At 40.4% G+C, this 20,798-nt stretch overlaps 1 protein-coding gene across 4 annotated transcripts in view; it reads left to right on the top strand.

The window, feature by feature from the left end:
* Positions 1 to 20,798, top strand: part of PIP5K1B (phosphatidylinositol-4-phosphate 5-kinase type 1 beta) — a 105,143-nt gene that overhangs the window by 36,849 nt on the left and 47,496 nt on the right. For all 4 annotated transcript variants that reach the window (XM_031054402.1, XM_031054401.1, XM_005154967.3 and 1 more), the window contains one exon: positions 14,441 to 14,571. In XM_031054402.1, coding sequence (XP_030910262.1) covers positions 14,441 to 14,571 — 131 coding nt within the window. The remainder of the gene's footprint in view (positions 1 to 14,440; positions 14,572 to 20,798) is intronic.

The raw sequence follows: 20,798 nt of genomic DNA, 5'->3' as shown, positions 1-20,798 counted from the left end.
TGACACAAAGAAGTGGTGATTTTTTTTATTTTGTTTTTTTTTACTTGATTTCTGTAATCTAGCACAGAGTTCCTCATGATCCTACAGTACATATCACGAGTTAAGGTTTTTAATTTCTGAGTGTTGCCTACAGTAATCCTGGTGAGTCGAGGAGAATAATAAGCTGCTATTTTTTTCCCACCTCTTTTGTTAGTAACTACATTTTCAGTATCTGGGTGGCCTTCATGTTCTAGATAATTTTCTTAGAAATGAAAGGAAGTAATGCTTGAGGAAAAATTATATGTTTGGTGGGTAGTGTTTTTTTTTAGTTTTTTGGTGGGGTTTTTTTGGTGGGTGTTTTGCTGCCTTTTTTTTTTAATGTCTAAATTGTTCTTGACATTTAGTACCAGAAAGTAAGAAAAGTTCAGTGCATGATGTGGACACTTTTGCAGTTTTATATTGCTGGACTAGACAAGACAATTTGTGGAGGTCCCAGCACAGGTGAATTTCCATTCCTCCACTTGTCTTACTTGTTATTCTCTGTTCCTGTTCGACTCTAAATTCATAATATTCCAGAGGAAGATTTCTCACCATGACACAAGCTACTCTTGCATATTCACTGAAAATACTTCTCTGACAAAACCTAGCATTCGCAACCACAAGATCACAGTGACTGTCATTTCCAAATTCTGCCCTTTTTCCCTGGATCACTAGTTGTCTGTACTTGTATCTTCATGCCAGTTTAATTCTCTTTTTTATACCCTCAGTTGTTCTGTGTTCAAGATCCTGTGTTGCATATGCCCCATAGTTTAGTGTTATCACCAAGTATTACCATTATGCTCCTGCTTTTTATGATAATGATAATTAAAAAAAAAATAATCTTGACCCCACAATTTATCCCTGCAGGGGTTCCTGGTAGCATGGCTTTGCCTGATACTTTCACTTTTTAACAACATACTTCTCTTCTTAAGCTAACTTCCTTACAAACCTTTCAATTTCTGTTAATTTTTACCCTCAGATACTCCATGTAGCATTGTTTCATAATTTTTGCAGAAGTCCAGAGGAATCAGCCATATATGTCTAGAAAGTTTGTTACAGGGTAAGCCGGCAGGATCTGTATTTGACAGAGGCATTTTCTGCCATTTCTCATTTAATTCCCGATTTTTAAGTAACTTTCTCAAGGGGATATCACTCCATTTTCAAATCTGGTTTACAGTTAAGACCCTCCTGTCCTGTTATTACCCACATAACATTTCTTCACTCTTTTAAGACAGGTATTGCATTTACGGTTCCCCAGTCACATGTGTTTGCACTTGGTTTGTTTGGCTGGAGAATACTTGCTGTTCTTTCTTGTGACTTCCTCTGCCGCTTCCTCCAGAAATCTGGGCTGAGGAAGAGCTTATCTCCTCAGCTGGTGCTTTTTCAGCTACTTGGCCAGTTCCTTTTCCCATTTACACTGCCTTTGATTGCAGTGGAAACACTTAGGCAAGATACATAGTTCTGAAGTAAGACCATGCTTGCTAACTCCTTCTCATTGCTCAGAGGCTTCACTTCCCCCTTTAAAATAAGATCACAAAAACAAACCAAAAAACCACCAAACCAGCCAACCACTCAACCAAAAACTAAAGCCTCCTAAAAAACAAGCAAACAAACAAACAAAAAAACACCCCAAACCCAACATTATGAAAGTGAGGAAGTTGTGCTGTTCACCTTAGAAAAGCAAAGGACAGTACTTTGGCTTGAACTAAGGCAATCCTGGTTTTCACTCTGCTCTGACCTCTAATGTATAGTAGAGTAACTGCTGTTGAGGTGGAACTGAGTAAGCTTATAAAGGATTGTGTGACTTGGCACCTGTGGTACTGGTGTGTATCTTTGATCTGGAATATTCTTTTCAGTGATGTGCTGTCCTGAAAAGATCTGGTAGCTGAAGAAGTTGTTTCAGAGCAATAGTATAGCTGGAAGCAGAAGGGATAACTAGCACATAGTTCAGAAATGCAGACAATAGAAGAGTTTTGCAATGTCAGGTTTTATGTGGGTAATTTAAGGGGTTTCTGCAATAATTCTTGGAGATAATCATCTTGAAATGTGATGGTTTCAGTCTCCACCCCACCCCAGGTAAAAGGCCACTGTTGCAAAGCAGATTGATAGTGAATCATAAAATAGTTAGGATTGGAAAGGACCTCAAGATCATCTAGTTCCAACCCCCCTGCTATGGGCAGGGACACATCACACTAAACGATATCACCCAAGGCTTCATCCAACCTGGCCTTGAACACTGCCAGGGATGGAGCATTCACAGCCTCCCTGGGCAACCCATTCCAGTACCTCACCACCCTAACAGTAAAGAATTTCTTCCTTATATCCAATCTAAACCTGTGCTGTTTAAGTTTCAGACCATTACCCCTTGTCCTGTCACTACAGTCCCTAATGAATAGTCCCTCCCCAGCATCCCTGTAGGCCCCCTTCAGATATTGGAAGGCTGCTATGAGGTCTCCACGCAGCCTTCTCTTCTCCAGGCTGAACAGCCCCAACTTTCTCAGCCTGTCTTCATATGGGAATGCTCCAGTCCCCTGATCATCCTCGTGGCCCTCCTCTGGACTTGTTCTAACAGTTCCATGTCCTTTTGCTGTTGAGGACACCAGAACTCAATACTCCAAGTGAGGTCTCACAAGAGCAGAGTAGAGAAGCAGGATCACCTCCTTTGACCTGCTGGTCACGCTCCTTTTGATGCAACCCAGGATACGGTTGGCTTTCTGGGCTGTGAGCGCACACTGAAGCTGGCTCATGTTCATTTTCTTATTGACCAGCACCCCCAAGTCCTTCTCCACAGGGCTGCACTGAATTTCCTTTTTGCCTAACCTGTAGCTGTGCCTGGGATTCCTCCGACCCAGGTGTAGGACCTCACACTTGTCATGGTTAGACTTCATGAGATTGGCATCAGCCCACCTCACAAGTGTGTCAAGGTCCCTCTGGATGGCATTCCTTTCCTCCAGCGTATCAACGAAACCACACAGCTTGGTGTCATCGGCAAACTTGCTGAGGGCGCACTTAATCCCACTGTCCATGTCAACGACAAAGATATTGAACAAGACCGGTCCCAACACCGATCAGAGTTAATGTCATCCTGCTATTGGTCTCTGTTGTGGGACCCACTGTTTCCACATAAGGACTCCGTGACAGTAGCTCTGTCTTGAGCTATGTAAGGTTTAGTCTTAACTTCAAAGTCTTCCTTGAGATATTCATCTTCTCACAGTGCCTCTATCCCCTCACATCAGTTGCAGAGGCACTTGCTGATTCAGGATTTCCAGTCATGTGGCAAAAAGTGTATGATACTCAGGCACATGCTAGAGTATCTATAATGCCTAAAATAAAATGAAATCTCTAGGTATAAGGGGAGCACTGATACTGCTCTGTTGAATAGTTACATTTTCCTTGTGTGGGGTGGGAGGTGAGAGAGAACAATCCTCAGTCTGATCTAAAAAGCAAAATAGCCTTTTCTTTCAAACATTTTTCCGTTTCACTTAAGTGTACCATGTACATCTTTAATAATAGCATGCAAAAATTATATTTGTGCAGCTGTGGTCATATATATAAAAAATACATACAAGCAGAAAAAGTGCTGCATGGAAAACATCTGCTTTGTTACGTAAAATCCAGTGACCAGTAAGAGAAAATTGCAAATACTTGATTTTTTTTTCCCAGTTTAAATTTACTTGTGTAAATGAAACTTCTTACCTTAGCGAATACCATCTGTTCCGTTCATAAAGAGATGAATGATGGCTTACTAAAACTCATTTCCATCAGAAAACAAATTGTTTCTAATGGCTGTTTGAAGAAAAACAAATTATTGCTGAGGCATGTCGAAAACCTTCACATTCTTTTCCTTGTGGTTCACTCCCCTTTACTTCTGAAGACTCCAGAGTAGATGATGTAGGTTATGCTTTTAGTAGCAGCTGAACTGGACTGACTAATGTGGAAAGGACATACCAGTGCAATTGCATGTAGTGATGTGGGACTCAGTTGCTGCAGCAGGTGGAGAATGTGTAGGAACTAAAGACTCCTAAGTCTGGTCCCTCTAATGTTGTTTCCTCTTCATTCTGTAGTTCTGCACACTTTTCATACTATCAGAGTGTGTGCACTGTTGCGAGTGGTGTTCTTCTCTAGTGTACTTCAACTCTGAGGGCTAGTTAGCTGTGATAAATTAGTTTGTAGCTCAATGCATAGAAAAAGCAGCTGAATCATTCACCGGTGAATATCGGCAATCCTCAAAGTATGCTTGTCCTTTTTCTTTGTGCATCAGTGTATTTTGGCCTGCTGTAACTTTAGCGCAGTTTGGTTGTGGGAGAGTTCTGAAAGGGATTACTTGCTTGTTCATCCTTGGTGAAAAAGTGATCTTGTTAATAACAGAAATTTTTATCTGTGACATGTGCTATCTTTGATATGCAGTAGCAATATGTTCCCGAATTAATTAAGTCTTCATTTCTTCAATTTCATGTATTCAAACAATACTCAAGTTTTGGCCCATTTCCCTGGCAGAAGAAAATTTGACTTGCCAGCTGCATGAATATGAGCAACTTGGAGCTCTAACTAAATGTCTTTACTAAATCCTTGTGTGAGGCTTTGCATGACTATTGCTGCAACATCTTTTCAGACTCTGAAATGCATAACTAGACCAAGGTGGTGGCACAGTTTCTAGTATGGATCATGCGTCTACATTCAGCTGGGATTTTTTGGATTTTTTTTGTGTGTGTTCTAACTGTTGTGTTTTCTGCCAATGCAATCTGACAAACAGCAATAAAAGCTCTTGGGGCTTTTACTTATCTAATATGACTTAGTCAAAGACCTTGAGAGACGATGGAATGTAATTTTCTGGGTTTTGGTTTTGGTTTGGTCTGGTTTTGTTTGTTTTCTTTTATTATGAAAACTACAACCATCTGTTGCATATTGTCTCTTTAAAGCGGTGTCATTTAAGGCGGGTCTCTTGGCTGTTCAGCTGCAGCCATTTGCTATAAGCATTATAATCTCTGTAACTCCTCCTGGGTTTTCTCTGTATCTGTAAATTTCAAGAAGTTGCTAAGTTTACAGTATGAATATCACCTAAAAAGTTTCAGTCACTCTAATCAAAGAACTTGGTTAATGAATGAGAAATTTCATAGATATATATTCCATGTAGCTTTTAGAATGGAGGATTCTAATAACTTTGAGATCAAAGAAATCTTAAAGTATGCAAACTGTGGCCAGCTGTTTGAGGATGGAGGTTTTCAGAGGTGTTCTGAGGTCTTTTTTGAGAAAGAGATAAATGGGGGATAAAGGGAAGGAAGGAGGAGTAGTAATGGACTCTGATTATTTGTCCTGCATCATGCTGGAAGATGGAAAGTAGCAAGGGAGCCTGGCAACAAAATGCAGTCATAAAACTGGGTTCTTTTGGGTATCCATCACATGTCTATCCTTCTCAAGTCTATCCATCACTGAAATCTGCTTTATGGAATAGTGTCGTGGTTTAAACCCAGCCACACAGCTCATTAACTCACACACCCCCCTTGCTCCCCGAAATCCTGGAGAGTTGGGGAGGAGAATACAAAGAATGTAGCTCCCATGGGTTGGGATGAGAACAGTTCAATAACTAAGGTATAACATAAATCACTACTGCTACTACTACTAATAATAATAATGATAAAGCAAATAACAAGTGAAGAGAATACAACACCTCACCAGCCACCAACCCATAACTCACCCCACCCTGCCTGACCAAGCACCAACTGATACCTCCTTCAGCTGCCCCAGAGTCCCAGCCCTTCTGGGTCACTCTTGGTTACATCCTGGGCATGACGTGCTGTGGTATGGAATACCTCATTGGCTTGCCTGGGTCAGGTGTCCTGTCTCTCCTTCCTCCTGGCCTCCCCTCCTCCCTAGCAGAGCATGAGGCTCAGAAAGTCCTTGGACAAACCAAACGTTTGAGCAGTAACTCAAAGCATACTTTCTATCAGCAACCGTTCCCAGCCCAAAAGTCAAAACACAGCACTGCACCAGCTACCAAGAAGGAGAAATATGACTGCTACTGCTCAAACCAGGACAAATAGCCGCTTTTCTTTTCCCATTTCCTCCCAGTATTCTGCAGACTCTTGTGAGAAGCAGCTGACACACATGCAGCTTTTGCATTGTAATGTCATCAATCACACAGTAGTCTCAAAATTCCTGACAAAACAGATTTCAGTAGCATTCTGATGCTTAATAGCAGGGGTGTGGCAAGAACGTGGCACAGACATCTATCAAATCTGACGGCTGCTACACCTAAATACAGTAATACTTTGTTTCTGGTTACTGCATATCATGAAACTCTTCTGGTTAGCATATTAAAAGCGCTTTAGGTTACCTATTTGAAAATTTGTCGTGTGAGTCACTTTGCCAGGAGCAAAGGGAATTTGCCTCAATAAAGGAAACCAGCTACCTATTGTTAGAGCTGGCAGCCATGTACAAGCAACATTGCTGCATCATGGTTGGTACTGGCTTATGCCCTGTGTCTAGTGTCTGCATAGAGGGAACTTATTCTTGCACACTGAAACTTTGCTACTGGAGTTTTTACTGCACTGGGACCTATGTTTTCAGTGGCAGACGTTTGAGCACTTTGTGCATGTGCAAAAGATATCAAAATGACTGTATTTGGTGGCTTTGCCTGGATCAGCAGCTACTACTAAACCTGCAGGTCTCAAATTCTTCTCCTCAGAGAGGCAGAGAGAAGATCCAAAGCACTTGGATTCATGGCTGTGTAAAATTTCAGCATATATGTTTTGAAACTGAGGAAAAATTAATTGAAAGACATGGAGTCAGTGAATGCAGTTTTGGAAAATGAAGGGAGATCAGATACAGTTTGAGTCAGAAAATCATTCTGATAGCAGTTGAGCTGGAAGAATCTAATGCGTTGATGTCTTAACAATTTCCTGGGAGAGCATCCTGACAAAGTTGTTAAAGTTATTGGGAGAACTACAAGAAAATTACTTTCAACAACTTTAAACATCAGTTCTATAAAGAGGTTAAAAAAAAGATACAATCTTAGCAGCTGCACTTGTTTAGTCAGCTAGCATTTATGATGGCATTCAGCATAGTATGCCAGAAAAAGATATAGTCTACTGTTTATAGTATATATAAATAGTATATATATATAGTATATATAAAAGAGATAGTCTACTGTTTATATTTTAATAGCACATCTGTATATATGTATATATCTGTGTATATGTATAATTTAGAAAGCACAGTCAACACTATATGGTGCAGCATGTAATGAGGATTAGTTTGTGCTGAGACATTGCTCTAGGATGCAGAGAAAGAGTGACAAAAGGAGATAGTACAGACTAGTATAATTTCAGCATTGTGAAATAGGTACACCCTGGATATTTCAGCTCTGCTGCAGGCCTTTTATGGGTGTATGCGACCATTTGTAATTACATCTACATTGTACAAGTAAGTACCTGTCTTATCTTCCCGGTTATTTCGAATTAAAGATTACCTTATTATAAAGGAAAGTATTGACTGGAGTTTTCCTTTGGAGGTCACATCTGCTTCTCAAAGCAGGCTAGCAGTACTAAGGTAATTTTGTTCTGTAGGAAGAAAGAGCAACTTCATATTAGCCATTCACAACACCCCCAAACTCTCCCTGCCCCAGAGCAAGAGCCAGAGGTGAGGATGATGGGTAGTAGTCCAGGTTCATGAAGTGTGACCTGTAGCAGCTGGGCAAATACTTGATAAAAAAAGTGAGAACTGAAAGAAGAGTGAAGGAGTACCATGGCTGTAGTGACCCATGGTTCCAGTTAAAAACAGTAAAAACTAGTACAGTCTGTAGGCTTTCCTAGTAACTATTTTAATTTCCTTGTTTGTGTTACCATGTGTAAGGAGATTTCTAGCTCAACTGTAGCAGCTGAAGAGAGCATGCTGAGATGGGGTAGCCACATCCAGCAGCTTCAGCAGAAATGGCTGCAGCAAGTGCTGTTTCTCTGGGACTGTTGAGCACAGCAGGCGCTCAAAGCCAAAAGAGCTCTAGTGCAGAAGGAATGGACTAGACAACAACCACACATACATCTTGAAACTAACTGCAACTTCGTAATGTTCAGAGAGAGTTTATTTAAATGTTGCTTGAAGAAGACATGCTGGTTTTCAATAGGCATTCTCCTCAGGTGCTTTGGCTTAAGGGTTTATGCAATTTGTGGAAGCTTAGTATCTTTTCAGGAATCTGGGAAAGATAAACTGTTTGCATGGGAGTGATAGTATGCGTGGGTTCCTTTTACTTATGGCAGCTAGTATAACTGAAGAACCAATGATTACTTGTAACAGAAAATTCATATCTGGCCTAACCTATTTGTCTTAAATCACTTTGACCAAGTTGCGATCCTGTGGATTTTACTTAATGGTTTTTGGATTTTTTGAACTTCACTGGAGAATGCTGCCTAAAAGAAGGCAGGTGTTCCACATTAGTCCAGTTCACTGGACTAAGCACCAAGCAGCAGAGTGGACTAGAGAGCAGGCTTACTCACAGATAGTAGACAGAAGTGAACTAATGGAAATTACACTGTGGGAAGCATGGCTGCAGAGCAATGCTGCTCAGATGTGGCTCCTGCTCAGCTGCCTTTTTCTTCCCATCTTTACAGAACTTTGGTAACTGGGTATCTCTACTGTTTCATTAGTCAGATTTTAAACGTGTGAATTACAACAGCACAAAGGTTAAAAGAAAGGAAACATGATCTTGCCTTCCAGGGTGATAAGGAGGTGGAGTTGCTGGGGGTAGAGTTATTTGTTTGTTTGTTTGTTTTTTTCTCATTGCTTTGTAGCACCTGCAATAAGGCAGATATCTTCTTGAAGAATCACCATCTTTGCTCCAGAAAGTTTATAGGCCAAACTTCACCTGTGAAAAAATTAGAATTTCAGCTGTGATAAAAATGAGTTATAAACAGGGGGAACAGATAAACAAGGACAAAGTTTACATCCAGGCAGTCCTAAAGGATGTCACCAAGACTCTACTTCCAAAGAAGGCCAGAATGTTACAGTAACGTTTTTCATGAGCTGCTTGTGGGGAATGTATAAAGACCTAGCAAGAGCAATTTATAGTTGAAAGAAGAAGATGAGAATAATTTTATGAGTGAGAGTAGAGGGGAACTTCTGTTAAATGAAACCTGTATTCTACTCAGTTCCTCTCTGCTCATGGTTTGTTAAATAATTTGTTTTCTGTCAGTAATAGTCCCATACTAATATGGAGAGAAGACAAGAAAGCTGGTTTAAAGGGAAGTTATTTACCCTATCTTAAGTCTTTGTGTACCATGTACTCGATACCAATCCTTTACATCATATCAGTGGTTGGCTAGGTTTGCCAGCCATTTGCAACTTGCACACTCTCATGGAAATAATTATGGAGTAATGCATATTTTTTGGAACTATTATATGTGTATTTTTGTCATCCCTGGATTTTTATTTTTTCTTAAGTGAGAGATTTTTTCAGTCCTTTCAATAGACTTGCCCCTAACTTGCACAGTTGTTAAATAGCTTCATTAATTTGATCTTTTCCTGTTATCTGAAGGGTAATTGCCTTTACATACATTTGTGTGTCTGATTAACACCACTCTCTTACGAAAATAACAAATGTAAATTTTACAGAACTATCCTGAAAGCAATTATCTGTAGAAAAAGCAATGTTAAAAATCCTGCTTAGTACATCTGTGCGATTATGCACAAACTCAATACCTGATTTTGAAAGGATTTAAGGTCTCATTTATTTTGCTACTCTGAAAAAGGATTTCAACTTGGGGTGATGTACGGTGAGTGAAAGACCCGTCTGTAGAGAACAGTAATTCATGAGACAGCACATTTAGTGCTAGATTTTTTATCAGTGACATAAGTATTCCATATACCTGTCCATATTCTGTGTTATATTCTGTTTTCATCCTGTAAGTTATGATTTATGACTATGTGTACAGTTTTTCATCTCTACAGGCCTTTTACCAATGTCATTTGGCAAATACAGAGAAAATATACAGTTACTTTTGTAAAAAGGGGCAAAGGTAGGCTTCATCAGAATTAAAAGAACTTAAGATTTTATGTGCGGAGATAAAACTGTGGAAGCACTTTTTGTCTCAACAGTTTAGAAATTCTCCTGATGCACTTTAACTCCAGTACATCTCTTTCTGAAATCCAGCTCTTTTCCCTTTGCTGAACTGCTTCCATTTGGCAGGCAACTGGTGTTAGATGGGAAAGAAGTTTCCCTACCTGCTTTGAAATACTGAAAGAGTACAGGGAACAGGCAATTTCTCAGTTTTCATGGCTGCAGGACTTGTAATTTACATTATACTTAATTGTATAATTTCATACTTTCCTTCTCAGGATCTATGTAAGGCACAGTTTAACATGAATTTGTGTGAAAGTCTCTCTCTTGAACTAACTTTTGTTGAAAACATAGAGTTGAGAGAAGTTATACCTGATTCTCGCTATGGATTGATGAGAAATACAGGGGTCCCACTATCAAGATGAGTGTGTGCTGGCTGGCCATATGGCACAAAACACAGAGACAGTATCAATACAGCATTCCTTGAGATGTGTTCAAGAGGTGATGACACATTAATTTTGAGTAGGTAGGCTTTTTCCTAGTTCCAAATTGTCCTCCTGCAGCCAGTAGAAAGACAAACGTAAGCCCTATCCAATTCGGTTTATTCTGTCAGGGTATGAGGTTTTTTTTTATTCATCTGGGTGGCGGACATTGTTGCTTATATGAATTGGGAAACAGATACCACTGAAAACTTCTGTCAGCTCTCTTGTAACCAACATGGCTGGGCACAGAGAAACTTGCTGGCACAGCAGGAAGAGTACTGATGCATACATTTTGGGGGCTGAAAAATAAAGAACAGGTCTGTCCTTTTCACAGCACCATGAGTGAAGGTTAGTATAAGTCAGACCTTGCTTGGTCGGAGAGGTGAGGTTGTGTGCCCTTTCAAGTTTATGCTGTTATATGTTGCCAAGGACAGATTCTGGCCTGGCATGTTAGGATCCACAGTATCAGAGCCAGTAAAAGGTAGTTTAATGTGAAACTGCCAACATTTTTATGGGTTTCTGTTTTCATTGTTGGTACAAAAAGCACCAAAGTGCCTGTGCAGTAGACAGTAGTACTCTAGTCAGCAAAAGGAGGGTGGTAGTAAAATTTTTCCTTTGTTCTGCCTCTTTAGATAGCAAAGACAGTTGTTGTCACAGTGTGGGCCATTTGCTACAAATCCATTTAGTCTCATAGTCTAAACTTCATCAACTGAAGTTGTTTATCCTCCTGCTTATTCTCATCCTTCCATTTCTTAGAGCTTCAGAAGCTGTTGATAACAAGTAAAAAAGTCACTGTACAATCCGTGTCCCCTGTCATCTATGCAGTTACAGTTGATACATAGACTGAAGGCCACTTTCTAAACCTCTGCATAAGGCTCATAGGAAGGAAAAATTATTTCAGTCTCTAAATGAGAGAACTTCTGTTACAGAAAATTGCTGAATGTTATTTCTGTTCTAAAGCAGGAGAGTAATCAAGAAAAAAAATCGAAGAAACAAGGGCTGAGGTTTAAAACCACATTTGCTGCTTTCGTGGGCATTAAAAGAGGTATCTGAGTAAGGAAAAATGAGTGAGAGAGTTAATTTTTCCATTTGCATTTGTAGATTCCAGTAAATACATTTTCATAGTAATAAAACTGATTAATCAAGAACATTTCTTCTAAGGCTTGAAGAGCAGTTTTTTTCTTTCCTTGGATTCCTTTCTTAATCACAAAATAATAATAAAGAAGTTAAACCAAGACAAGTGTTTGCATTGAGACAAATTTCAAGGTTTATTTTTATTTTTGTTCTCATTTAAAGGCTTCTGAAAATAGAAACTTGTCATTTTATAAGGGGATATTGGATGACTAGTCTTTGTTAGGGTTAACTTGTAACACTGATTCACGAAGACTTGACTTTGGGCCAGCAATTGCCTTCAGTATCCTGTAACTGCTATCAGTTTGTTTCAAAATACTTGTTAAAATATCCTGAATGATTTCATAACATTGCTTTTCTGTTAAAGCTATTGCTATCACTGCTCCAGAAATGGCACTTTTCAATAGGAGTGGAAATTAACAAGAACATATCCTTGTGGGTAAGGTCTGCACCATACTGGTAGACATTCTGCCCCTCAAAGGACTGCAGGTCTTCTTTTGAATTTTCAGAAATTCTATAGAAATTGTTCATGAACTTGAAAGTTGATCCAGAATTCTCCCCTTGAAATCACATTGCCAGGCTACCTGCCTTGGTCTGAGGAGGGAGTGTGGGGGTTTTGGGTTGGGGTTGTGGGGGGGGGGGGGGGGTAGGAGTTTTTTTTATGGGATTTTTTTTTTTTTAGTAGCTTATCCTCTCTCATTAATAAAATACAGTACTGTGCTATTTCAGACATAGTCCCTTGCTGTGGCACTGAACAAGATGGGTATCCAGCTATGAAGCAGAAACTATTTGTATGAGTATTGGTTTGATTGAAGTTACATAAGTACTGCTTTTGTTGGGCATTAATCATTCATGAATAGAGGCCTTTCAAGGAAAGAAAAACGTGAATCTTCTTATGACACAAAACCAAATCTTTTTAGTAGTCAAAGTAGTAGTCTAAGAATGGTGGTGTTGTTTGTTCCCACCAAGTTGCCTGTTCTAAACTATTATACAAGTCCAAGTTCTGCTTGGTGTGCAGTCTTAATTACTTAGGAGCTACACATCTCTGTCTTTCATTTTCTAAAGCAAAGCACTCACTCTAGTATATGCTGTTCCAAGAACTATAACAAGAGTAGTTTCATGTTCTTGAGCCCTTCCTTATGTAATTCTCACTCCTGAAATGTTTTTGTTCAAGTGCTGAAGTAGTTCTGATCATGAAACTTCTGGTGTCTTTGCTTCCTCTAATACAGTCTCTTCCTTATTTGGTGAGTGGGAGGTAAAACCTGAAAAAGGACACCAAAATGGTATCTTCAGACTGATGAAAATACATCATATCAAGGGAAGATAATGATAGCCTTCTTTCCCTTCCCACTGGTTTTCTTCATTCACTCAATTTTTTTTCATAAGAACTCCTTTCTTTACCAATTTCTTAATTTTACTCAGTTCTGCCATATTTTTTAATCCATAATGTAGGATTGTCTAGTCAGTGTGAGAAAGTGTCAAAGATAGTCTCAATTTATGTGCACACATTTATCTATTCAAGTTTTGTGCTGTACTTTAGCACCCTTCTCTCCCTTTCAAGCCTTATTTGTTAAATTTAAGTAACTTCACTCTGATGTAAGCATCAGATGATGTTAAGTCACTCTTATGGAAGCATACTGATGATGGAAAAATGAACAAATAACCATTGAGAATTAGAAGGGCATTGCCAGGATGTGCAGGGATGCAGTTAGAAAAGCAAAAGCTTGAACTGAAATTGGCTAGAGAAAGGCCTACAAAACCTGACCTACAAGAAAGGGTTTGTCAGGTAAAAACAAGTAGAAACAGATGGAAATATTGTCCCACTGTTGAACAGGAGAGGTAAATCAGTAACGGACACTGAAAAGGCAGATGTTCTCGACACTTCACCTCTGTCTTTACCAGCACTGTTGAGATTCAGGCCTTGGGATCAAAATCCAGGTTGATGCAAGGGCATCACCAGTAGAGATAAAGGAGTCATTATTTCACGCTTGTTGGGAATTTTTCCACACCTGTAATCCTGTGTTCAGTTTTGGTTTCCACTATATAGAAAAGATGTGAGCAAGCAGGAGAGTATCCAGAGAAGGGCCGCAAAGATGGTCAAAGGGTTGGGAAGCTTGTCATGTGAGGAAAGGCTGAGAGAACTGGGTTTGTCTAGCTTTGAGAGAAAGAAGGCTCAGGTGAGACTTCATCACCATGTTTCAGCATTTAAAAGCTGGCTACAAAGAAAATGAAGGCTGCTTTTTTACAAGGAGTCACATGGAAAAGATGAGGAGTTGTGGGTATAAGTTATTCCTGGGAAGATTCGACTGGGACATAAGGGGAAAATTTTTCACAATGAGAGCAATCAGCCATTGGGAAGGTCTCTCAGGGAACTGGTGGGTTCCCCAAAATTGCACACTTTGAAGACTCATCTGGACAGGCTGCTGAGATACTTTGCCAAGAAATGTTGCATGAGATGATCCTTGAGGTTCCTTCCAAGCTGATATTCTGTGATTCTCTGATGTTACAACCCACTGTCTACATTTTTTGGGTCATCTGTACAATAAGTCGCAGTCTGTACAACCAAATAATTGATTTTTGAAGCTTCTGCTAAAACATAGTGCTTCCTGTATATTTTTAATTGAAAAGCAGTCATCCCTCTGAGGTCTGAGAGGTAAAGATGACATTCCATTATTTTTACAAAAATTATTAAGTTATAGTGTTACTGATAAAGAAATCTATTTTTAGCAAACTCATCCCTGAATTCTTACTTTCTATACAGACTGCATCCTCGGCTATTAAAGGTGCTATCCAGCTGGGAATAGGATACACAGTGGGAAACCTTACGTCGAAACCAGACAGAGATGTTCTTATGCAGGACTTCTATGTAGTGGAAAGTGTCTTTCTACCAAGGTAAGAACAAGCCTATTCAATTTATTTTCAATACAGTTTCATAAGGAAACTCTAATCAAATTTTTCAAACAAGGGTTATTTTCCAGTTCTAATGAAATGGGGTTAGAGTAAAATCCATGTATTATAAATTGAACGTTACCCTATTCATGTCATCATTGAAAATGAAGGCAGGTAGAAAACTGAGAATATCACACTTCAGCTGAAGAATTGTGACACTTTCAATTAAGGAGCTGTTAATTACAATTGGAAGTGATTTGTGGATCTATATGCAATTAAGTATTATGTCCCGCACTCACATGTTTATTTAGTTTCCATTTAGTTTCTAAAAATTGAGAATACCATTTTGTTGAGGTGCTGTCAAAATTTATGAAAATTCAAGTCCTGCAGTGTTAAGAGTAATATAAGAATTTACACTACATTATAACATTATAGCTAGGACTTCAGCTTGTGATTCAGCTGTTACTAGCTGTCTACAGGTTGTGCACAATTTCTGCTTTGCATTTGTCCACCCCAGTTTGTATCACTGCCAAGTTGATGGTATAATCAGTACTGCTGATGAAGGAAAATGAGGTCTGTACTCATCTGGGGGATTCAGAAGCTGAAGTATAGGGCTATGTAACTTTTTAAAGTTACATATTTTATGAATGGATAAAGAAAGTTTAGGAAAAATAAATCCTAAAGCCAGTATGACTTGCTTTTTTCAGTATTATCTGGGTTCTTAAAAGTGCTGAGTTCCAGTAATGCCCAACATTTCTGTAAGGACATGTGATGTGTGCAGTATTCCTTGAATCTTTTAAGGCTTTCTAGGAATTTTTACAAGTTTTGTTCATGTGCAGTTTGAATGCTATTTAAAAAATATTCTCTAATAATTTACAACCATTAAAAATTACCAATGTTGCTAAAACAAACTGACAATGTACAAAATAATAGCTGGCTCATGAAAGTTGTTCTCTCCTCACATGAATTTGCTTGATAGAACTGCTTTCCTCTGAGCTGAGGTGTCATTTAAGGAGAAGAAAATTTATTTCTTACATGAAATAAAGCTTTTACATTCCATTCCTTAGTTTCTAGTAATAGAGAGTATTCATATACTTGTTCTGGTGTTAACTCTAAGGTGTGTGCAATTTTGTAGTCTTTCTCTTCTCTATTGGGTAAATATAGAGAAGTTAACTATATGCATGGGTTTTCATACACCATGGCCACAATAGTTTGTTTAAAAAAAATCCAAATTACAGTTGAGAACTGTGTGTATCATAGCAGTTTTTGTTGGATTGAAAAATGCAGCGAGAGGAAGTGAGCCATCATACTTGTGAAATGTGTGACTGACAATCATGCAGGCTTTGTGCTTGATTTGGCTGCAATAACAGCTTTGTTCATGGAAATTAATTGAAGTATACATGCTAAAATTGTTTAATTATGTAGAACAGTTTGGGAAAAAAATAATCTATATTCTTTTTAACATTATTCTAAAGCAACAAGTAAAATAAAATGTTTTGTAGTCCATAGTGTTGCATATATTTTCTGTGAAACTTCCATACATGTACACTCAGAAATAAGATTTCCATGTTTTGTGTTGTTTTTAAGGTTAAGGTGGGAGGGATCACTTCTGGCTTAAAAAAACAAAGGCATCAGGAATAGCCTGTTTGCTCTAACATAAAATGTATTATGAAAGTTTTAGTAGCATCTTTCTGAACAGTTTCCTATAAATAAATAAAAAACTCCTATGGGGAAACTTAGACAAATGAAAATAATGGCCAGAGCAGCATAGTTTTTCTTTTTGTTTTTCATCGCTCTCTAGTAAGCAGGAGTATATAACACACTGAGCCATCTTGACTGTAACGAAGAGCTTCTCTTATAAAGAGCACTTGCTGGTAACATTCTCTGTAAATAAAAATTGGCTATCCACAGCAATCTCTTAAAACCATAACACTTGATTTCTTATGCTAATGCACAGAGATGTCAAATTTCAAATCCTTCCTGTATCTTAATGTAACATGTACATTCATCTAAAATGGTTTCAGTACAAAGTGATACTGGTTTTCATAAATTGTAATAATGTAGGATTACAGAATCACAGAATCCCAAGGGTTGGAAGGGACCTCAAAAGATCATCTAGTCCAACCCCCCTGCAAGAGCAGGGTAACCTAGAGTACATCACACAGGAACTTGTCCAGGCGGGCCTTGAATATCTCCAATGTAGGAGACTCCACAACCTCCCTGGGCAACCTGTTCCAGTGCTTTGTCAATCTTACAGTAAAGAAATTCTTCCTGATGTTAACTTGGAACCTCCTATGCTCCAGTTTACACCCCTTGTCCTATCACTGGATATCACTGAAAAAAGCCTAGCTCCATCATCCTGACACCCACCCTTTACATATTTGTAAACACTGATGAGGTTACCCCTCAGTCTCCTCCAAGCTAAAGAGACCCAGCTCCCTCAGCCTCTCCTCATAAGGGAGGTGTTCCACTCCTTTAATCATCTTTGTGGCTCTGCGCTAGACTCTTTCAAGCAATTCCCTGTCCTTTTTGAACTGAGGGGCCCAGAACTGGACCCAATATTCCAGATGCAGCCTCACCAAGGCAGAGTAGAGGGAGAGGAGAACCTCTCTTGCCCTACTAACCACACCCTTTCTAATGCACCCTAGGATGCCATTTGCCTTCTTGGCCACAAGGACACATTGCTGGCTCATGGTCATCCTCCTCTCCACCAGGACCCTCAGGTCCCTTTCCCCTTCACTCATTTCCAGCAGGTCAACCCCCAACCTGTACTGGTACATGGGGTTGTTCTTCCCCACATGCAAGACTCTACACTTGCTCTTGTTGAATTTCATCAGGTTTCTCCCTGCCCAACTCTCCAGCCTGTCCAGGTCTGGCTGAATGGCAACACAGCCTTCTGGTGTGTCAGCCACTCCTCCCAGTTTAGTGCCATCAGCAAACTTGCTGAGGGTACACTCGGTTCCCTCATCCAGGTCGTTGATGAAGATATTAAACAGCACTGGTCCCACCACCGACCCCCGAGGGACTCCACTGGTCACAGACCTCCAGCTAGATTCTGTGCCATTGCCCACAACTCTCTGCCTTCTTCCTTTCAACCAGTTCTTGATCCACCTCACTACCTGATCGTCAAGCCCACACTTCCTTAGCTTATCTATGAGAATGCTGTGGGAGACAGTATCAAATGCCTTACTGAAATCAAGAAAAACCACATGTACCGCTCTACCATCATCCCTCCACCTAGTCACTTCCTCATAGAAGGCTATAAGGTTGGTCAAACATGACTTCCCCTTCATAAAACCATGTTGGCTGTTCTTAATAACCCCCTCATCCTTGATATGCCTAGAGATGGAGTCAAGAATAAGTTGTTCTATCACCTTTCCAGGGACGGAGGGAAGACTGACTGGTCTATAATTACCCGGGTCCTCCTTCTTGCCCTTCTTATAGACTGGTGTGACATTTGCCATCTTCCAATCCTCAGGCACCTCTCCCGTTTCCCACGATTTACCAAGGATGGAGAGTGGCCTAGCAATGACCTCCGCCAGCTCCCTCAGCACCCGTGGGTGCATTCCATCTGGACCCATTGATTTATAGATGTCCAGATTGCATAGCTGATCCCTAACCCAATCCTCATCTACCAAAGCAAACTCCTCCTTTGTCCTGACTCCTTCTGGGGCTACAGGAATCTGGGGCCCCTGGGGAGAGTCTGCAGGAGTAAAGACAGAGGCAAAGAAAGCATTCAGCACTTCTGCCTTCTTTGTATCCTCTGTCTCCAGGGCACCCACCTTGTTCAGCAGTGGGCCTATATTGCCTCTTTTGTTAGTTTTATTTGCTATGTATTTGAAGAAGCCCTTTCTATTGTCCTTAATCTGACTTGCAAGATTAATTTCCAGGGAGGCCTTAGGTGTCCTAATTGCCTCCCTACATCCTCTAACAACTGTCCTATATTCCTCCCAAGTGGCCAGCCCCTCTTTCCATAATCCATTGATTGTCCTTTTCCACTTGAGTTTGCCCAGCAGCTCCTTGTTTAACCACGCTGGTCTCCTAGATCCCTTACTTGATTTCCTAAATTACATACAATACAGTCTGCTTTCTTGGTAGTTAAGGGCATTGGAATGTTGAGTCTTTCATGATGGTATGATGTCAATCACCTGAGATATATTTATTGGTAGCTTTGTTACCCTAGACAGAGGGTTGCACATTTTTAGCAAATGCTCCCACATCAGGTGCTCTTCACTTTTTGCTAGGATGGTACCTGTATGTGAAGGAGTATTGTTAAAAGTCATCACTTTGAGATTTTGTTTTGCCTCCCCCTTTGGATTGGTCTGGGTTGAAAGCAGTTAGTTACACCTGCTGGTCTAGTGGGCTTACTTTTACCTGGAAGCACCCCTGGAGGGAACTGAAGTAAGCTTTCTGCCAATGTCCACAGCTGGAGGAGAACCTGACAGTACAGCAAGGGTGGTGCTGAAAGCAGGTGCTTACCAAGCAAGGAACACATTTTTCCACTTGCTTTGTGTACTCATAATTCAGCTGCAGCTCCAGGCAAGCTATTAGATGAGCTTGCCCTTCACTGTGGCCAATTCATAACAACAGCTGTGCTACTCCACCTTCCTCCCATGTTTTCCCTTGTGTCCCCCTTGCTTCACTCAGGTGTGGCAATGAGGTGAGAGAACAGCTGTTTTGCAGAGTCACAGGCACACATGCTGCTTTGACAACAGGAGGCTATTATGGTGGCAGTGACAAAATAGGCCTAGGCTAGTAGAAATGCAATGAAACAGCAGCCTGTGCTCCAGTGAGTGAAACAGTGTTCTCTGTGCCCTTTTCCTGTTAGTCAACAGCTGTTTATAAATTTTATTAGATGTAGAGCATAAAAAGGTTCTGATTCTTTCTCAGCCCCTGCAGTAAACCTCAGCACTGCCTGTACCTCAGCTTTAGTGACCACAGCAAAATAGCTCCAGTGGTGTTCAGGAGTCATGAAGGAGAGAGAAAAATGCTAGGGCAAAAAAGTGGTTATTCAGACCTGAACATAGCTGCCCTGCTTATTGTGGAAGCCACTGATGTAAATCAGAAGTAACTCCATAGACTACAAGATATGCCTGGTCCTGAGTTACTTTGTAAGTGGGTTAAATTGGTCAGAGTTTAGCCCAGGTTCATTTAAGTGTTTGTTTCAGGAAGTAACTTTTTGGGAAGTACAGATAGCTCTGTACAGTGGATGGATTTGAATTGCAGAGGTGCTTTCATTTGTACATTGTAGTGTTGGAGGGGGTGGAAAAGTGCCTTTGTTGTTTTCTGCTTCACATTGTGGCATCTCATTTGTCCCTTTCTCTTTGGGCTGCCCAGGAGTTGATAACATGCTGCTTTTGGGAGCTAAGGTACGTATTACTAGGGGCTGCTATAAAAGATTGAGAACCACCATCCAGTTTAAATGGTACTATGCAAATACGCCATTTGGACTGAGAAAAAAAAGCAGCCTTCAGTGACCTAGTTGATTCTGGAGACAGTGTCTGAAGTCTCCCTCAGCGCCCTGAGTAGGGTGAAAACACAGGAGTAACTACTCCCAGGTAGCTTTTTTTTCTGGCTTCTAAACACTGCTGTGGAAATCCAACAATGGAGTTGCTTACCTGGTGCTGCAGCAGTGGCTGGAGGGTTCAGTGGGAAGGTTGTGCGTCCTGCCTGTGCTCTCTGTGCCCTGTCCTGTGACCCAGCTGTGTGGGGCATATTCCCCCCTTCCTGTGTTACGCTCTATACCCCTGACTTCCTTGGTTGGAGCCAATTCATTTCTTGGTGGCACATTTTGTCTCCAGACCAGTCATTTCTACAGTGTGGCCACAGCAGTGCTTTCAGAGCTGTTTGGTTCAAGTGTAGAGCTGGCTTCAAGTAAGGTGCCCATGGTTAGAAAGACTTGCTGAGCTAATAAGCCTATCTGTATCAGACAGTGGTGGCTCAAGCTGGTCATTGGGGTATGGGGCCATGAAGCTCCCTGTGAGCTGGCAATGTGGGCAGCTTCCTAAGCTCTTCCAGCAGACACATACTAACTAAATAGGCTGGTTTTCTAGAAGCAGTGCTCAACAAGCCAAACAGAAGCTGCTCTGTTCTGTCAGCTAACTGGCTAGTGAGTCGTATGCAGTTTCAGAAATGCAGAGTATTCGGAACATGGACTGGTATGTTTCAAACTCCATCTCCTTGTTTTCTTAGATTGAGGCTGCTGCTTAGCGGACCTGAGTCTGACCTTT

Source organism: Melopsittacus undulatus, chromosome Z (assembly GCF_012275295.1).
Source record: "Melopsittacus undulatus isolate bMelUnd1 chromosome Z, bMelUnd1.mat.Z, whole genome shotgun sequence".
Lineage (NCBI taxonomy): Eukaryota > Metazoa > Chordata > Aves > Psittaciformes > Psittaculidae > Melopsittacus > Melopsittacus undulatus.
Note: the sequence above shows the minus strand (reverse complement) of the source record. Positions and strands in the feature narration are given on the sequence as shown.